The sequence below is a fragment of the Vanellus vanellus genome (assembly GCF_965231255.1).
Source record: "Vanellus vanellus genome assembly, contig: HAP1_SCAFFOLD_1100, whole genome shotgun sequence".
In the NCBI taxonomy this organism is placed as follows: Eukaryota; Metazoa; Chordata; class Aves; order Charadriiformes; family Charadriidae; genus Vanellus; species Vanellus vanellus.
In genome coordinates, this window is record NW_028128782.1 from 470 (window position 1) to 17500 (window position 17031).

Genomic DNA, 17031 nt, shown 5'->3' on the forward strand with positions numbered 1-17031 from the left:
GGCAATTAGGGGGTGAGAGGGGGCAGTTAGAGGGTGGTGTGGTAATTTAGGGGGCTGGGGGGAGGGGGGGGGGCAGTTGGGGGGGTAGGGAGGGGCACTTTGGGGGTGGGGGGGGCAGTTGGGGGTCTGTGGGGGTCTGTGGGGTCAGTTATGGGGCGGGGGGGGCAGTTAGGGGGCCGAGGGGGGCAATTATGGGGTTAAGAGGGGGCAGTTGGGGGTCAGAGGGGGCAGTTATGGGGCAGGGGGGGGCAGTTATGGGGCGGGGGGGGCAATTGGGGGGCAGGGTGTGGGGCAGCCCTCAATGCCCCCCCCCGACCCCTGGACCCCCCCCCCCCCCCGCAGGCCATGGCACAGGCGGAGGCCCCGCGGTGTCGCCGTGTGGGGATCCTGGGCTACGGCCAGTTGGGTAATGGGGGGACTGGGAGGGGGAACTGGGGGGACTGGGAGGCACTGGGAAGGACTGGGAGGGGGAACTGGGGGGAATTGAGGGGCTGGGGGGGGACTGGGGAGGACTGGGAGGGACTGGGAGGAGGAACTGGGGTGAATTGAGGGGCTGGGGGGGGACTGGGAGGGACTGGGAGGGACTGGGAGGGGGAACTGGGGGGAATTGAGGGGCTGGGGGGGGACTGGGAGGGACTGGGAGGGACTGGGAGGGACAACTGGGGGGAATTGAGGGGCTGGGGGGGGACTGGGGAGGACTGTGGGGAGCACTGGGGGGGAACGGGAGGAACTGGGAGGGGGAACTGGGGGACTGGGAGGCACTGGGAAGGACTGGGAGGGGGAACTGGGGTGAATTGAGGGGCTGGGGGGGGACTGGGAGGGACTGGGAGGGGGAACTGGGGGGAATTGAGGGGCTGGGGGAGGACTGGGGAGGACTGGGAGGGACTGGGAGGAGCACTGGAGGGGACTGGGAGGGACTGGGAGGAGGAACTGGGGTGAATTGAGGGTTGGGGGGGGACTGGGAGGACTGTGAGGAGCACTGGGGGGGAACGGGAGGAACTGGGAAGGGGAACTGGGGAACTGGGAGGCACTGGGAAGGACTGGGAGGGGGAACTGGGGGGAATTGAGGGGCTGGGGGGAACTGGGAGGAGCACTGGGGGGACTGGGAAGGACTGGGAGGGGGAACTGGGGGGAGCTGAGGGGCTGGGGGGGGACTGGGAGGGGGAACTGGAGGGACTGGGAAGGGGAACTGGGGGGACTGGGAAGGGGACTGAGGGAGACTGGGAGGGACTGGGAGGGACTTGGAGGGGAACTGGGAGTCACTGGGAAGGACTGGGAGGGGGAACTGGGGGGAATTGAGGGGTAAGTGGGGGCAATTAAGGGGCAATGGGGGTAATTAGTGGGGTAATTGGGGTAATTGGAGGGGTGGGGGGGGCTATGGGGCAATTGGGGGGTAAAAGGGGGTATGGGGGTAATTGGGGGTCATTTGAGGGGTAATTTGGGGGCGATTGGGGTTATTTGGGGGGTATGGGGGCAACTGGGGGGGTAATTGGGGCAATTAGAGGGGTAATTGGGGCCACTGAGGGGCAACTGGGGGGCAACTGGAAGCTATGGGGGCAATTGGGGGGTTAATTGGGAGGCGATGGGGGCAGCTGGGGGGTAACTGGGGGGGGGTTATGGGGGCCACTGGGCTAAATTGGGGGGGGGGGGCAACTGGGGGGGTATGGGGGCAAGTGGGCAAAATTGGAGGGGGGGGGGCAACTGGGATGGCACTGGGGGAGTGATGGGGGGGGGGGGCAGTTCTGGGGGGGTGACAGGGGGTGTGTCGTCCCCCCCCCCCCCCCCGCCCCCCCCAGGGCAGTTCCTGGTGGGGCAATTGCTGTCGCGGGGACCCCCCCTGGGGTTGACATTGGCCTTCGTGTGGGGACGGGATGGGGGGCGGTTGGAGGGGGTCCCCCCCCCACTGCGCCTGATGGACCTCCGCCTCCTGCCCCACACGTGAGTGACACCCCGTTGTCACCCCCCCGCGCCCCTCCCCCCCCGCCCAGTGTCACCTCTGTCACCCTCAGCAACACCCACCACCCCAATGTCACCCCCAGGACCCCCATGTCACCTCCGGGACCCCAATGTCACCCCCAAGACCCCAATGTCACCCCCCAGGACCCCAATGTCACCTCCAGGATCTTCTGCCACCCCAATGTCACCCCCCCGGACCCCAATGTCACCCCAAGACCCCAATGTCACCCCCAGCACCCCAATGTCACCCCCAGGACCCCCATGTCACCCCCAAGACCCCAATGTCACCCCCAGAACCCCAATGTCACCCCCAGGATCTTCTGCCACCCCAATGTCACCCCCCCGGACCCCAATGTCACCCCAAGACCCCAATGTCACCTCCAGGATCTCAATGTCACCCCCAGGACCCCCATGTCACCTCCAGGACCCCAATGTCACCCCCAAGACCCCAATGTCACCCCCAGAACCCCAATGTCACCCCCCAGGACCCCAATGTCACCCCCAGGATCTTCTGCCACCCCAATGTCACCCCCCCGGACCCCAATGTCACCCCAAGACCCCAATGTCACCTCCAGGATCTCAATGTCACCCCCAGGACCCCCATGTCACCTCCAGGACCCCAATGTCACCCCCCCCGACCCCAATGTCACCCCCAGGACCCCAATGTCACCCCCAAGACCCCAATGTCACCTCCAGGATCTTCTGCCGCCCCCATGTCACCCCCAGAACCCCCATGTCACCCGCAGGACCCCAATGTCACCCCCAGGATCTTCTGCCACCCCTGTGTCACCCCCAGGACCCCAATGTCACCTCCAGGACCCCAATGTCACCCCCAGGACCCCAATGTCACCTCCAGGATCCCCTGCCACCCCCGTGTCACCCCCAGGACCCCCATGTCACCCCAAGACCCCAATGTCACCTCCAGGATCTCAATGTCACCCCCAGGACCCCTGTGTCACCCCCAGGATCTTCTGCCACCCCAATGTCACCCCCAAGACCCCAATGTCACCCCCAGGACCCCCATGTCACCCCCCAGGACCCCCATGTCACCCCCAGGATCTTCTGCCACCCCCATGTCACCCCCAGAACCCCCATGTCACCCCCAGGACCCCAATGTCACTCCCAAGACCCCAATGTCACCTCCAGGACCCCCGTGTCACCCCCAGGACCCCAATGTCACCCCCAGGATCTTCTGCCACCCCCACGTCACCTCCAGGACCCCCATGTCGCTCACGGGACCCCCATGTCACCCCCATTCCTCCTCCCCCCCCCCATGCCACCCTGCCACCTCCTGTCACCTCCCCAGACACTTGAGTCCCCAGTGTCCCCCATGTCCTGGTGCCACCCCATGTCCCCATGGACCCCCACGTCCTGGTGCCACCCCATGTCCCCAGTGTCCCCCATGCCCCAGTGTCCCCCTGTACCCCAGTGTCCCCCATGTCCTGGTGCCACCCCATGTCCCCATGGACCCCCACGTCCTGGTGCCACCCCATGTCCCCAGTGTCCCCCATGCCCCAGTGTCCCCCTGTACCCCAGTGTCCCCCATGTCCTGGTGCCACCCCATGTCCCCATGGACCCCCACGTCCTGGTGCCACCCCATGTCCCCAGTGTCCCCCATGCCCCAGTGTCCCCCTGTACCCCAGTGTCCCCCATGCCCTGGTGCCACCCAATGTCCCCATGGACCCCCACGTCCTGGTGCCACCCCATGCCCCCAATGTCCCCCATGTCCTGGTGTCACCCTGTGTCCCCAGGGAGGTGGACCTGGTGGTGGAGGTGGCACATCCCTGCGTGGCCCAGGAGCACGGCGAGGACATCCTGGCCCACGCTGACTTCATGGTGGGGACAAGGGGACACGGGTTGGGGACAGCGGGGACAGGGCGGCCGGGGGGAGGGTGGGGACATGGAGATAGGGCGGTGGGGACATGGGGACAATGGGGATGTGGTGGTGGGGACATGGGGACAATGAGGAGGTTGGGGACAATGGGGATGTGGTGGTGGGGACATGGGGACATTGGGATGGGGACAAAGGGACTGGTGGGGACATGGGGACAGTGGGGCCATTGGAATGGGGACAGTGTGGTGGTGGGAATATGGGGACGTTGGGATGGGGACAGAGGGGACATTGGGGACAGTGGGGACAGTTGGGACATTGGGATGGGGACAGAGGGGCAGTTGGGGACAGGGGGTGGTGGGAACAGTGGGGTGGAGTGGTGGGGACATGGGGCCATTGGGATGGGGACAGAGGGACATTTGGGACAATGAGGAGGTTGGGGACAGTGGGGACATTGGGATGGAGAGAGTGTGGTGGTGGGGACAGTTGGTCCATTGGGATGGGGACAGTGGGGCCATTGGGATGGGGACAGAGGGGCTGTTGGGGACAGTGGGGTGGAGGGGACAGTGGGGTGGAGTGATGGGGACATGGGGACATTGGGATGGGGACAGTGTGGTGGTGGGGACAGTGGGGACATTGGGATGGGGACAGAGGGGCTGTTGGGGACAGTGGTGGTGGAGTGGTGGGGACATGGGGACAGTGGGGCCATTGGAATGGGGACAGTGTTGTGGTGGGGATATGGGGATGTTCGGATGGGGACAGAGGGGACATTGGGGACAGTGGGGACAGTGGGGCCGTTGGGATGGGGACAGAGGGGCTGTTGGGGACAGGGGGTGGTGGGGACAGTGGGGTGGAGTGGTGGGGACATGGGGCCATTGGGATGGGGACAGTGTGGTGGTGGGGACAGTTGGGACATTGGAATGGGGACAGAGGGGCTGATGGGGACAGTGGGGGTGGAGTGGTGGGGACATGGGGACAATGGGGCCATTGGAATGGGGACAGTGTTGTGGTGGGGATATGGGGACGTTCGGATGGGGACAGAGGGGATATTGGGATGGGGACAGAGGGGCTGTTGGGGACAGGGGGTGGTGGGAACAGTGGGGTGGAGTGGTGGGGACATGGGGCCATTGGGATGGGGACAGAGGGACATTTGGGACAATGAGGAGGTTGGGGACAGTGGGGACATTGGGATGGAGAGAGTGTGGTGGTGGGGACAGTGGGGACATTGGGATGGGGACAGTGTTGTGGTGGGGATATGGGGACGTTCGGATGGGGACAGAGGGGCCATTGGGATGGGGACAGAGGGGCTGTTGGGGACAGTGGGGTGGAGGGGACAGTGGGGTGGAGTGGTGGGGACATGGGGCCATTGGGATGGGGACAGAGGGGACATTGGGGAAAATGAGGAGGTTGGGGACAGTGGGGACATTGGGATGGGGACAGAGGGGCTGTTGGGGACAACGGACCCACGGAAGCGGTGGGGCCGGAGGGGTGACAGCGGGGGACATGGTGGCCTGAGCCGATGTCCCCAGCTGGGGTCCCCAACGGCGCTGGCGGACCCCGAGACGGAGCGACGGCTGCGGGAGGCGGCGGCGCGGGGGGGTCACACGCTCTACGTCCCCCGCGGCGCCCTGTGGGGCTGCGATGACATCCGGCGCATGGACCAGGACGGCACGCTGGCCGTGAGCCACCCGCGGGGACAGCGGGGGGTTGGGGACAGCGGGGGGTTGGGGACATGACGGGGCTTGGGGTGTCGTGGGGTTGGGGTCACCGTGGGGTTGGGGACACCGTGGGGTTGGGGACACTGTGGGGTTGGGGTCACCATGGGGTTGGGGACACCGTGGGGTTGGGATGTTGTGGGGTTGGGGACACTGTGGGGTTGGGGACATTATGGGGCTTGAGGTGTCATGGGGTTGGGGACACCAAGGGGTGGGACACCGTGGGGTTGGGGACATCATGGGGCTTGGGGTGTCATGGGGTTGGGGACACTGTGGGGTTGGGGACACCATGGGGTTGGGATGTTGTGGGGTTGGGGACACTGTGGGGTTGGGGACATCATGGGGTTGGGATGTTGTGGGGTTGGGGACACTGTGGGGTTGGGGTGTCGTGGGGTTGGGGTCACCGTGGGGTTGGGGACACTGTGGGGCTTGGGGTGTCATGGGGTTGGGGACACCAAGGGGTGGGACACCGTGGGGTTGGGGACACTGTGGGGTTGGGGACACCATGGGGTTGGGGGACAGCATGGGGTTGGGGACACCGTGGGGTTGGGGACACTGTGGGGTTGGGATGTTGTGGGGTTGGGGACATCATGGGGCTTGGGGTGTCATGGGGTTGGGGACACTGTGGGGTTGGGGACACCGTGGGGTTGGGGGACAGCATGGGGTTGGGGACACTGTGGGGTTGGGGACACCGTGGGGTTGGGGACATCATGGGGCTTGGGGTGTCATGGGGTTGGGGACACTGTGGGGTTGGGGACACCATGGGGTTGGGGGACAGCATGGGGTTGGGGACACTGTGGGGTTGGGGACACCGTGGGGTTGGGGACATCATGGGGCTTGGGGTGTCATGGGGTTGGGGACACTGTGGGGTTGGGGACACCATGGGGTTGGGGGACAGCATGGGGTTGGGGACACTGTGGGGTTGGGGACACCGTGGGGTTGGGGACATCATGGGGCTTGGGGTGTCATGGGGTTGGGGACACTGTGGGGTTGGGGACATTATGGGGCTTGGGATGTTGTGGGGTTGGGGACACTGTGGGGTTGGGGACACGGTGAGTTGGGGACATTATGGGGCTTGGGGTGTCATGGGGTTGGGGACACTGTGGGGTTGGGGACACCATGGGGCTTGAGGTGTCATGGGGTTGGGGACACCAAGGGGTGGGACACTGTGGGGTTGGGGACATCATGGGGTTGGGATGTTGTGGGGTTGGGGACACTTTGGGGTTGGGGACACTGTGGGGTTGGGATGTTGTGGGGTTGGGGACACCGTGGGGTTGGGGTGTCGTGGGGTTGGGGTCACCGTGGGGTTGGGGACACCGTGGGGTTGGGGACACCATGGGGCTTGAGGTGTCATGGGGTTGGGGACACCAAGGGGTGGGACACCGTGGGGTTGGGGACACCGTGGGGTTGGGGACACTGTGGGGTTGGGGACACCAAAGGGTGGGACAATTGGGGACAGTGTCTGAGGTTGGGGACAGTGCCTGAGGTTGGGGACCACAGTGGGGTTTGGGGACAGTGTCCGACGTTGGGGACAGTGTCTGAAGTTGGGGACCACACGGGGCTTTGGGGACAGTGTCTGAGGTTGGGGACAGTGTCCAAAGTTGGGGACCACGTTGGGGTTTGGGGACAGTGTCTGAGGTTGGGGACAGTGTCCAAAGTTGGGGACAGTGTCCAAAGTTGGGGACCACACTGGGCTTTGGGGACAGTGTCTGAGGTTGGGGACAATGTCCAAAGTTGGGGACAGTGTCTGAGGTTGGGGACCTCATGGGGCTTTGGGGACAGTGTCTGAGGTTGGGGACAGTGTCCAAAGTTGGGGACCACAGTGGGGTTTGGGGACAGTGTCTGAGGTTGGGGACAGTGTCTGAGGTTGGGGACAGTGTCCAAAGTTGGGGACAATGTCTGGATTTGGGGACAGTGTCCAAAGTTGGGGACCACACGGGGCTTTGGGGACAGTGTCTGAGGTTGGGGACAGTGTCCAAAGTTGGGGACCACGTTGGGGTTTGGGGGCAGTGTCCGACGTTGGGGACAGTGTCTGAGGTTGGGGACTACAGTGGGATTTGGGGACAGTGTCTGAGGTTGGGGACAATGTCCAAAGTTGGGGACAGTGTCTGAGGTTGGGGACCCCATGGGGCTTTGGGGACAGTGTCTGAGGTTGGGGACAGTGCCTGAGGTTGGGGACCACAGTGCGGTTTGGGGACAGTGTCTGAGGTTGGGGACAGTGTCCAAAGTTGGGGACAGTGTCTGAGGTTGGGGACAGTGTCCAAAGTTGGGGACCACAGTGGGGTTTGGGGACAGTGTCCGATGTTGGGGACAGTATCTGAGGTTGGGGACAGTGTCCAAAGTTGGGGACCCCACTGGGGTTTGGGGACAGTGTCTGAGGTTGGGGACAGTGTCTGAGGTTGGGGACCCCACAGGACTTTGGGGACAGCGCTGACGGGGGACGGGGACGGATGGTGCTGTGTCAACGCTCTGGTGACAATCCCCCCCCTCCCCCTCCCTTGTCCCCAGGCACTTAAGGTGACAATGACAAAGGCCCCGCAGAGCTTCCACCTGCAGGGGTGGCTCCAAGAGCGCTTGGTGGCGGCGGTGGCAGCGGGGGGACGCGCTGTCCTCTACGAGGGGCCCCTCCGTCCCCTTTGTCCCCTCGCCCCCAACAACGTCAACACCATGGCGGCCGCCGCGGTGGCCGCCCCCCGCTTGGGCTTCGATGGCATCCGCGCCTGCTTGGTGGCCGACCCCAGGTAGGGGACGGGGACAGGGCCGGGGGTGGCACCTCGTGGCCCCTCCTGCCCCAACGCGGTCCCCCAATGTCCCCTCTTGTCCCCCGGTGTCCTCTGTGCCACCCCCATATGTCCCCAAGGTCCTCTGTCCCACAGGTGTCCCCAAATGTCATGTCCCCAAATGTCCTCTGTGTCCCCCAATGTCCCCTCTTGTCCCCCGGTGTCCTCTGTGCCACCCCCATATGTCCCCAAGGTCCTCTGTCCCTCAGGTGTCCCCAAATGTCCTCTGTGTCCCCCAATGTCCCCTCTTGTCCCCAATGTCCTCTGTGCCACCCCCATATGTCCCCAATGTCCTCTGTCCCTCATGTGTCCCCAAACATCATGTCCCCAATGTCCTCTGTGTCCCCCAATGTCCTCTGTGTCCCCCAGTGTCCTCTGTGCCACCCCCATATGTCCCCAAGGTCCTCTGTCCCTCAGGTGTCCCCAAATGTCATGTCCCTCAATGTCCTCTGTGTCCCCAAATGTCCTCTGTGTCCCCCAATGTCCCCTCTTGTCCCCCGGTGTCCTCTGTGCCACCCCCATGTCCCCAATGTCCTCTGTCCCTCATGTGTCCCCAAATGTCCTCTGTGTCCCCCAATGTCCTCTGTGTCCCCCAGTGTCCTCTGTGCCACCCCCATATGTCCCCAATGTCCTCTGTCCCTCATGTGTCCCCAAATGTCATGTCCCCAAATGTCCTCTGTCCCTCATGTGTCCCCAAATGTCCTCTGTGTCCCCCAATGTCCCCTCTTGTCCCCCAGTGTCCTCTGTGCCACCCCCATATGTCCCCATGTCCCCAATGTCCCCTCTTGTCCCCCAGTGTCCTCTGTGCCACCCCCATGTCCCCAAATGTCATGTCCCCTAATGTCCTCTGTGTCCCCCAATGTCCTCTGTCCCTCATGTGTCCCCAAATGTCATGTCCCCAATGTCCCCTCTTGTCCCCCAGTGTCCTCTGTGCCACCCCCATATGTCCCCAATGTCCTCTGTCCCTCATGTGTCCCCAAATGTCCTCTGTGTCCCTCAATGTCCCCTCTTGTCCCCCGGTGTCCTCTGTGCCACCCCCATATGTCCCCAATGTCCTCTGTCCCTCATCTGTCCCCAAATGTCCTCTGTGTCCCCCAATGTCCCCTCTTGTCCCCAATGTCCTCTGTGCCACCCCCATGTGTCCCCAAGGTCCTCTCTCCCTCATGTGTCCCCAAATGTCCTCTGTGTCCCCCAATGTCCTCTGTCCCTCATGTGTCCCCAAATGTCCTCTGTGTCCCCCAATGTCCCCTCTTGTCCCCCAGTGTCCTCTGTGCCACCCCCATATGTCCCCATGTCCCCAATGTCCTCTGTCCCTCATGTGTCCCCAAATGTCCTCTGTGTCCCCCAATGTCCCCTCTTGTCCCCAGTGTCCTCTGTGCCACCCCCATATGTCCCCCAATGTCCTCTGCCCTCATGTGTCCCCAAATGTCATGTCCCCAATGTCCCCTCTTGTCCCCCAATGTCCCCCCCCCACCCCTTCGGTGTCCCCTAGGGGTGTCACCGCCACCGCCGCCGCGTCACCCTTTTTGTCCCCGTCCCCCCCCGGCAGCGTTCCCGATTGGCACATCGTGGAGGTGGAGGTGACGAGCGTTGGGGACGAGGGACGGGCCCTGAGTGTCACCAGTACCCGCCGGAACCCGGCGACACCGGGGGCTGTCACCGGCACTGCCACCCGTCACACCTTCTGGAGCAGCCTGAGGGGTGGGGACACGCGACGCCCTGTCCCCTCCGGCCACCCCCAGGGTCGGGGTGGCACCTCATGGCCCCTCCTGCCCCACCGCCGTCCCCCAGTGTCCCCTCTTGTCCCCCGGTGTCCTCTGTGCCACCCCCATGTGTCCCCAAATGTCCTCTGTGTCCCTCAATGTCCCCTCTTGTCCCCCGGTGTCCTCTGTGCCACCCCCATATGTCCCCAATGTCCTCTGTGTCCCCAATGTCCTCTGTCCCTCATGTGTCCCCAAATGTCCTCTGTGTCCCCCAATGTCCTCTGTCCCTCATGTGTCCCCAAATGTCATGTCCCCAATGTGCCCTCTTGTCCCCCAATGTCCCCTCTTGTCCCCCAGTGTCCTCTGTGCCACCCCCATATGTCCCCAAGGTCCTCTGTCCCTCATGTGTCCCCAAATGTCCTCTGTGTCCCCCAGTGTCCTCTGTGCCACCCCCATATGTCCCCAATGTCCTCTGTCCCTCATGTGTCCCCAAATGTCATGTCCCCAAATGTCCTCTGTGTCCCTCAATGTCCCCTCTTGTCCTCAGTGTCCTCTGTGCCACCCCCATATGTCCCCAATGTCCTCTGTCCCTCATGTGTCCCCAAATGTCATGTCCCCAATGTCCCCTCTTGTCCCCCAGTGTCCCCTCTTGTCCCCCAGTGTCCTCTGTGCCACCCCCATATGTCCCCAAGGTCCTCTGTCCCTCATGTGTCCCCAAATGTCATGTCCCCAATGTCCTCTGTGTCCCCCAGTGTCCTCTGTGCCACCCCCATATGTCCCCATGTCCCCAATGTCCCCTCTTGTCCCCCAGTGTCCTCTGTGCCACCCCCATGTCCCCAAATGTCATGTCCCCTAATGTCCTCTGTGTCCCCCAATGTCCTCTGCCCTCATGTGTCCCCAAACGTCATGTCCCCAATGTCCCCTCTTGTCCCCCAATGTCCCCTCTTGTCCCCCAATGCCCCCCCCCCCCTTCGGTGTCCCCTAGGGGTGTCACCGCCGCCGCGTCACCCTTTTTGTCCCCGTCCCCCCCCGGCAGCGTTCCCGATTGGCACATCGTGGAGGTGGAGGTGACGAGCGTTGGGGACGAGGGACGGGCCCTGAGTGTCACCAGTACCCGCCGGAACCCGGCGACACCGGGGGCTGTCACCGGCACTGCCACCCGTCACACCTTCTGGAGCAGCCTGAGGGGTGGGGACACGCGACGCCCTGTCCCCTCCGGCCACCCCCAGGGTCGGGGTGGCACCTCATGGCCCCTCCTGCCCCACCGCCGTCCCCCAGTGTCCCCTCTTGTCCCCCGGTGTCCTCTGTGCCACCCCCATGTGTCCCCAAATGTCCTCTGTGGCCCTCAATGTCCCCTCTTGTCCCCCGGTGTCCTCTGTGCCACCCCCATGTGTCCCCAATGTCCTCTGTGTCCCCAAATGTCCCCTCTTGTCCCCCGGTGTCCTCTGTGCCACCCCCATGTGTCCCCGATGTCCTCTGTCCCTCAGGTGTCCCCAAATGTCATGTCCCCAAATGTCCTCTGTGTCCCCCAATGTCCTCTGTCCCTCATGTGTCCCCAAATGTCCTCTGTGTCCCTCAATGTCCCCTCTTGTCCCCCGGTGTCCTCTGTGCCACCCCCATATGTCCCCAAGGTCCTCTGTCCCTCATGTGTCCCCAAATGTCATATCCCCAATGTCCCCTCTTGTCCCCCAGTGTCCCCTCTTGTCCCCCAGTGTCCTCTGTGCCACCCCCATGTGTCCCCAATGTCCTCTGTCCCTCATGTGTCCCCAAATGTCATGTCCCTCAATGTCCTCTGTGTCCCCCAATGTCCACTGTGTCACCATGTCCCCAAATGTTGTGTCCCCCAATGTCATGTGTTCCCCCGTATGTCCCCATGTCCCCCAATGTCCTCTGTCCCTCATATGTCCCCAAATGTTGTCCCCCAATGTCACCTGTGTCCCCCATATATCCCCGTGTCCCCCAATGTCCTGTGTCCCCCCGTATGTCCCCGTGTCACCCAATGTCCTCCACGTCCCCCCATATGCCCCATGTCCCAAATGTCCCCATGTCCCCTCCTGTCCCCCCATGTCCCCAAATATCCCCCCATGTCCCCACTGCCCCCCCCCCCCCCCCCCATGTCCCCAAAGCCCCCCGGTCACTCCGTTTATCCCCTCCCCTCAGCCTGCCACGGACATGGCGGATGCGTCCAACTCTGCTGAGGCCACCGGGTCGGGGACAGACCGGGGGACAACCCCCGGGGGGGGACAGACCGGAGGACATTAAAGGCGGCGACATCGGCACCGCTGCGCCTACGCTTCATCATGGCGGCGGCGGAAGTGGGGGGGGGGGGGGAGGTTGAGGGCGGGCGCAGGGCACGATGGGAGGAAGGTCGGCGGCCGTCGAGTGGTAGCGCGGCGCGGGGCACCACGGGAAAAAGACATGCGGGCAACTGCGTGTCTATAGGGGCGCGGCGCAAGGCACGCCGGGAGGAAGGGCGGAAGTCCCCCGAGGGCCGCGGTGCACGCCGGGAGCCGTAGTTCCGGCCTAAGGAAGCCGGGCCGAAGCGGGGGGGGAAACGGGATGCGACCGCCGCCGGGCCCGGAGGAACCGCGGGGTGCGCTGTGGGGGTGTCGGGGGGCGCTCAGGGGGTCCTGGGGGGCCCGGGAGGGCAGCGGGGAGCGCCGGGGAGGGCCTGGATGCCCGCAGGGGCGGCGGAGCGGCCTGGAGGGCCTGGGTAGGCCCCGGGGGATTGGGGGGGGGGGGGGGGGGGGAGGTGTTGGGGGAGGGGGGGGGTCTGTGGGGGGAGGTCGGTGTCTGGAAGAGCTTGGGGGGCACCTGGGGGGCTTGGGGGGGTCCTTGGGGTGCCCTGGAGGGTCTTAAAATGGTCTTGGAAGGGGGGTCCTGTGGGTGTCTGGAAGAGCTGGGGGGGGGCCGGAAGGTCTGGGGGGGTCTTGGGGGTGTCTGGAAGAGCTGGGGGGGGGCTTGGGGAGGGGCCTGGGGGCATCTTGAGGGGGTCTTGAAGGTCTTGGGGGGCCCTTGGGGGTCTTAGGACAGTCTTGGGGGGGGTCTGGGGGTGTCTGGAAGAGCTGGGGGGGGAGCTTGGGGAGGGGTCTGGGGGCATCTTGGGGGGTCTTGTGGGGGTCTGGGGGCATCTTGGGGGAGTCTTGAAGGTTTGGGGGGGGTCTTGGGGGGCCCTTGGGATGCACGGGGGGGTGTCAAGACGGTCTCGTTGGGGTCTGGGGGCATCTTGAGGGGGGTCTTGAAGGTCTTGGGGGGGGTCTGGGGGTGTCTGAAAGAGCTGGGGGGGCTTGGGAAGGGGTCTGGGGGCATCTTGGGGGGGTCTCGTGGGCGTCTGGGGGCATCTTCGGGGAGTCTTGAAGGTTTGGGGGGGTCTTGGGGTGCACATGGGGTGTCAAGATGGTTTTGTGGGGGTCTGGGGGCATCTTGGGGGGGTCTTGAAGGTCTTGGGGGGCCCTTGGGGGTCTTAGAACAGTCTTGGGGGGGGTCTGGGGGTGTCTGGAAGAGCTGGGGGGGGAGCTTGGGGAGGGGTCTGGGGGCATCTTGGGGGGTCTTGTGGGGGTCTGGGGGCATCTTGGGGGAGTCTTGATGGTTTGGGGGGGTCTTGGGGTGCACATGGGGTGTCAAGATGGTTTTGGGGGGGTCTGGGGGGGTCGGGGGGCATCTTGGGGTGCACTGGGGGGGTCTTAAGGTAGTCTTGAGGAGGTCTGGGGGTCCTGTGCGTTTTGGGGGGGGGGGTCTGTGTGTTGTCTTTGAGGGTGTCTGGAAGAGCTGGGGGGGCACCTGGGGGGGCTTGGGGAGGGGTCTGGGGGCATCTGGGGGGGTCTGGGGGCATCTTGGGGGGGTCTTGAAGGTCTGGGGGGATCTTGGGGGGCCCTTGGGGTGCATGGGGGGTGTCAAGACGGTCTCATGGGGGTTTGGGGGCATCTTGGGGGGGCCCTTAGGGGGCACTGGGGGGTCTTAAGATGGTCTTGGGGGGGTCTGGAAGAGGTGGGGGGGGCACCTGGGGGGGTTGGGAGGGGTCTGGGGGTATTTGGGGGGGGGTCTTGAAGGTTTGAGTGGGTCTTGGGGGGCCCTTGGGGTGCACGGGGGGGGGGTCTTAAGACAGTGTTGTGGGAGTTTGGGGGGTGGGGGGAGATCTGGGGGCATCTCGGGGGGGGTCTGGGGGCATCTCGGGGGGGGGTCTGAGGGCATCTCGGGGGGGGAGTCTGGGGGCATCTCGGGGGGGGTCTGGGGGCATCTCAGGGGGGATCTGAGGGCATCATGGGGGGGGTCTGAGGGCATCTCGGGGGGGGTCTGAGGGCATCTCAGGGGGGGGCATCTCAGGGGGGGGTCTGGGGGCATCTCAGGGGGGATCTGAGGGCATCTGGGGGGGGTCTGAGGGCATCTCGGGGGGGGCATCTCGGGGGGGATCTGAGGGCATCTCGGGGAGGGGTCTGGGGGCATCTCGGAGGGGATCTGAGGGCATCATGGGGGGGGTCTGAGGGCATCTCGGGGGGGCATCTCAGGGGGGGTTCTGAGGGCATCTCGGGGGGGGTCTGGGGGCATCTGGGGGGGGTCTGAGGGCATCTCGGGGAGGGGGGGGGGGATCTGGAGGCACAGGCTGGAAGGTTTGGGGGTTCCTGTGGGAGGTATGTGTGGATCTATGGGGGGTGGGAATTTGGGGAGCAAAGCGGGAGGTGTTTCCGGAGCTCCCCCACCTCCCACCCCCCCCCCCCCCCCCCCAATCTCAGGCAGCCGGACCCCCCCCGAAACAGGCGCCATGTCGGGGGGTCCCCCCCCGCGCCGGCGTTATACCACGAACGACAACGGTTGGAACTCTGCGCCCTCCACGCTCTCAACAACGTCCTCCAGCGACCCTGCTTCACCCGCCGGGCGGCCGACGACATCTGCAAGAGGCACCTTAATTACTTAATTACCTTCATTATTTGCCCGACCCCGCCTAGTTTTGCTTGATTTTCCTCCTCTTTTTCTTTCCCCCCCCCCCCCCAAAAAAAAAAAAATAAAGGTTGGCCCCCGACGCTCGCCTCAACCCCCACCGCAGCCTTTTGGGCACCGGCAACTACGACGTCAACGTCATCATGGCGGCGCTTCAGGGTCTGGACTTGGCGGCCGTTTGGTGGGATAAACGCCGGTACGGTTTCACCCCACCGATATTTTTGGGGTGGTCCCCCACCCCCCCCCCCCATCTCATTCCTATTTTTCCAACCCCACCCCAGATCCTTGGAGCGTTTGGAGCTGGGCCGCATTTTGGGCTTCATCCTCAACGTTCCTTCTAACGTTTCTTTGGGATTCGTGGCGTTACCGTTACGCCGACAGCACTGGTTCGCCGTCCGCCAACACCGCGGCACCTACTACAACCTCGATTCCAAACTCCCGGCTCCCGTCGCCATCGGCGGCGAGGAGGAACTCAGGTGGGGATGCCCGCGGCCCACGAGGGTGGGGGGACCGCGGAGAAGGGAAGACGTTGGGTGACACCTTTCGGTTTTCCCCTCCGCCACCGGCAGAGCTTTCCTGCGGGATTTCCTCTCCCAAGGTCTCTGCGAGGTTTTCCTCGTGGTGCCGCGCTCCGTGGAGGAAAGCGGCGCTTGGCTGAGCCCCGAATGACGCGGCGAGCGCCGAGGGGTGACACCCGAAGGGGGTCGCGACCGCTTTGAGATGAAAACCCGAGGTCGTTTTGAGACTTTTTAAACCAAGTGCCGCTCATCCGGTGGTGGTGTTTTGGGGGAACACGCGATTCATCGGGATTTCACCCCCCCCCCCCGATTTCGCCGCCGTCACCGGGATTCCTCCGCGGGTGCCGCGACGGGGTCGCACGATGGCACCCGGTGGCACCTCGGGGGGTGCACGTGGCACCCCAATGGGCTTAATTACCCATGAAAAGGCGATTAAAACCGATGGGTTTACAGCTTTGTGTCTCCACCGCAGTCCATGGGATTGTCCGGTTGACCTTCCCTGGGGTCTGCGTTCCCTCCCGGCTCCAGCGCATGGGAATCGGGGGGGGGGGGGACTGAACCATCCCCAAAATCCCCAAATCTGACCCCAAATTCACCCACCCCGGCCGGGATTTCCCGCCTGCAGGGAGTAATAAAGAGAATCTGAAGCTTAAATGGATGAGGAGGGTCTGACCCTGTTTTTTTTTGGGGGGGGGGGGGGTTTATGGCGCTCGAGGTGGGGGGGGGTTGGCGCGGTGCGGCGGCGCCGGGAGGAGGACGGCGGCGGCGGTTCTCCTGCTACACTCGGGCGGCTCCAAAGCGCGCCCGCTGATTGGTCCGCTCCATCAACCCGTCTGACCAATAGCTGCGCGCCGTTTGGATCGCCCCCTTCTCTATGGGGGAACAGGGGGGAGCCGTAGCGAGCTCCTTTCCGCGCTCCCTGGTGGTCTAGTGGTTAGGATTCGGCGCTCTCACCGCCGCGGCCCGGGTTCGATTCCCGGTCAGGGAATTTAAACGAAACCACCTATTTTATTCCAATTTTCGCTTTTATTTTCCGCTCGCGACTCTTCACTCCCTTCCCACGACACCTGGAGGAGGAGTGGGGGCGGGGGGGGGGAGCGGCTCCACCACGGTGCCTCCTCCTTTCCTCGGCATGCGCGGAGTGAGGGGGGGGGAGCAGCCAATTTAAAAAAAAAAAAAAAATTAGAAAAAGGTGGGGGAATCATAAAAAGGATATCACGCGATATTATCGCGACACAAGGCGGAGGCACCGCTGGGATTCGAACCCAGGATCTCCTGTTTACTAGACAGGCGCTTTAACCAACTAAGCCACGGCGCCGGGCGCTGATGGGGCCCGCCCTCTCCCTCCATCTCCGCCGCCGCCCGCCCCCACGCGTGTCCGCGGCCTCCCCCTGTGCTCCGTGACCGCGCCGCGGGTTGAGGGGGGCGTGTGCGTATGTCTGGGGCGAGACCCCCATCCCATCCGCTCCACCCCCCACACTACCCCATGCGTGGGTTCAAACACGCGCGGCCTCTCCCCGTTTTATAGCTTTATCCTCGTTAGTATAGTGGTGAGTATCCCCGCCTGTCACGCGGGAGACCGGGGTTCGATTC

At 64.3% G+C, this 17031-nt stretch overlaps 2 protein-coding genes across 2 annotated transcripts; both read left to right on the forward strand.

Annotated features, from left to right (window-relative positions):
* Positions 1 to 345: 345 nt before the first annotated feature.
* Positions 346 to 12200, forward strand: ASPDH (aspartate dehydrogenase domain containing; the record flags this gene model as incomplete). Its single annotated transcript, XM_082500014.1, has 7 exons — positions 346 to 406; positions 1797 to 1938; positions 3708 to 3792; positions 5317 to 5466; positions 8011 to 8243; positions 11022 to 11173; positions 12146 to 12200. The coding sequence occupies 7 exons, from the start codon at positions 346 to 348 to the stop codon at positions 12181 to 12183; spliced, it is 861 nt and encodes a 286-aa protein (XP_082356140.1). The 3' UTR covers positions 12184 to 12200.
* An 85-nt stretch (positions 12201 to 12285) lies between these two features.
* On the forward strand, positions 12286 to 16090 carry JOSD2 (Josephin domain containing 2; the record flags this gene model as incomplete). The annotated part of the gene is made up of 6 exons (XM_082500010.1): positions 12286 to 12300; positions 12514 to 12578; positions 14716 to 14880; positions 14991 to 15116; positions 15202 to 15396; positions 15490 to 16090. The coding sequence occupies 6 exons, from the start codon at positions 12286 to 12288 to the stop codon at positions 15587 to 15589; spliced, it is 666 nt and encodes a 221-aa protein (XP_082356136.1). The 3' UTR covers positions 15590 to 16090.
* Between the last annotated feature and the right edge of the window lie 941 nt (positions 16091 to 17031).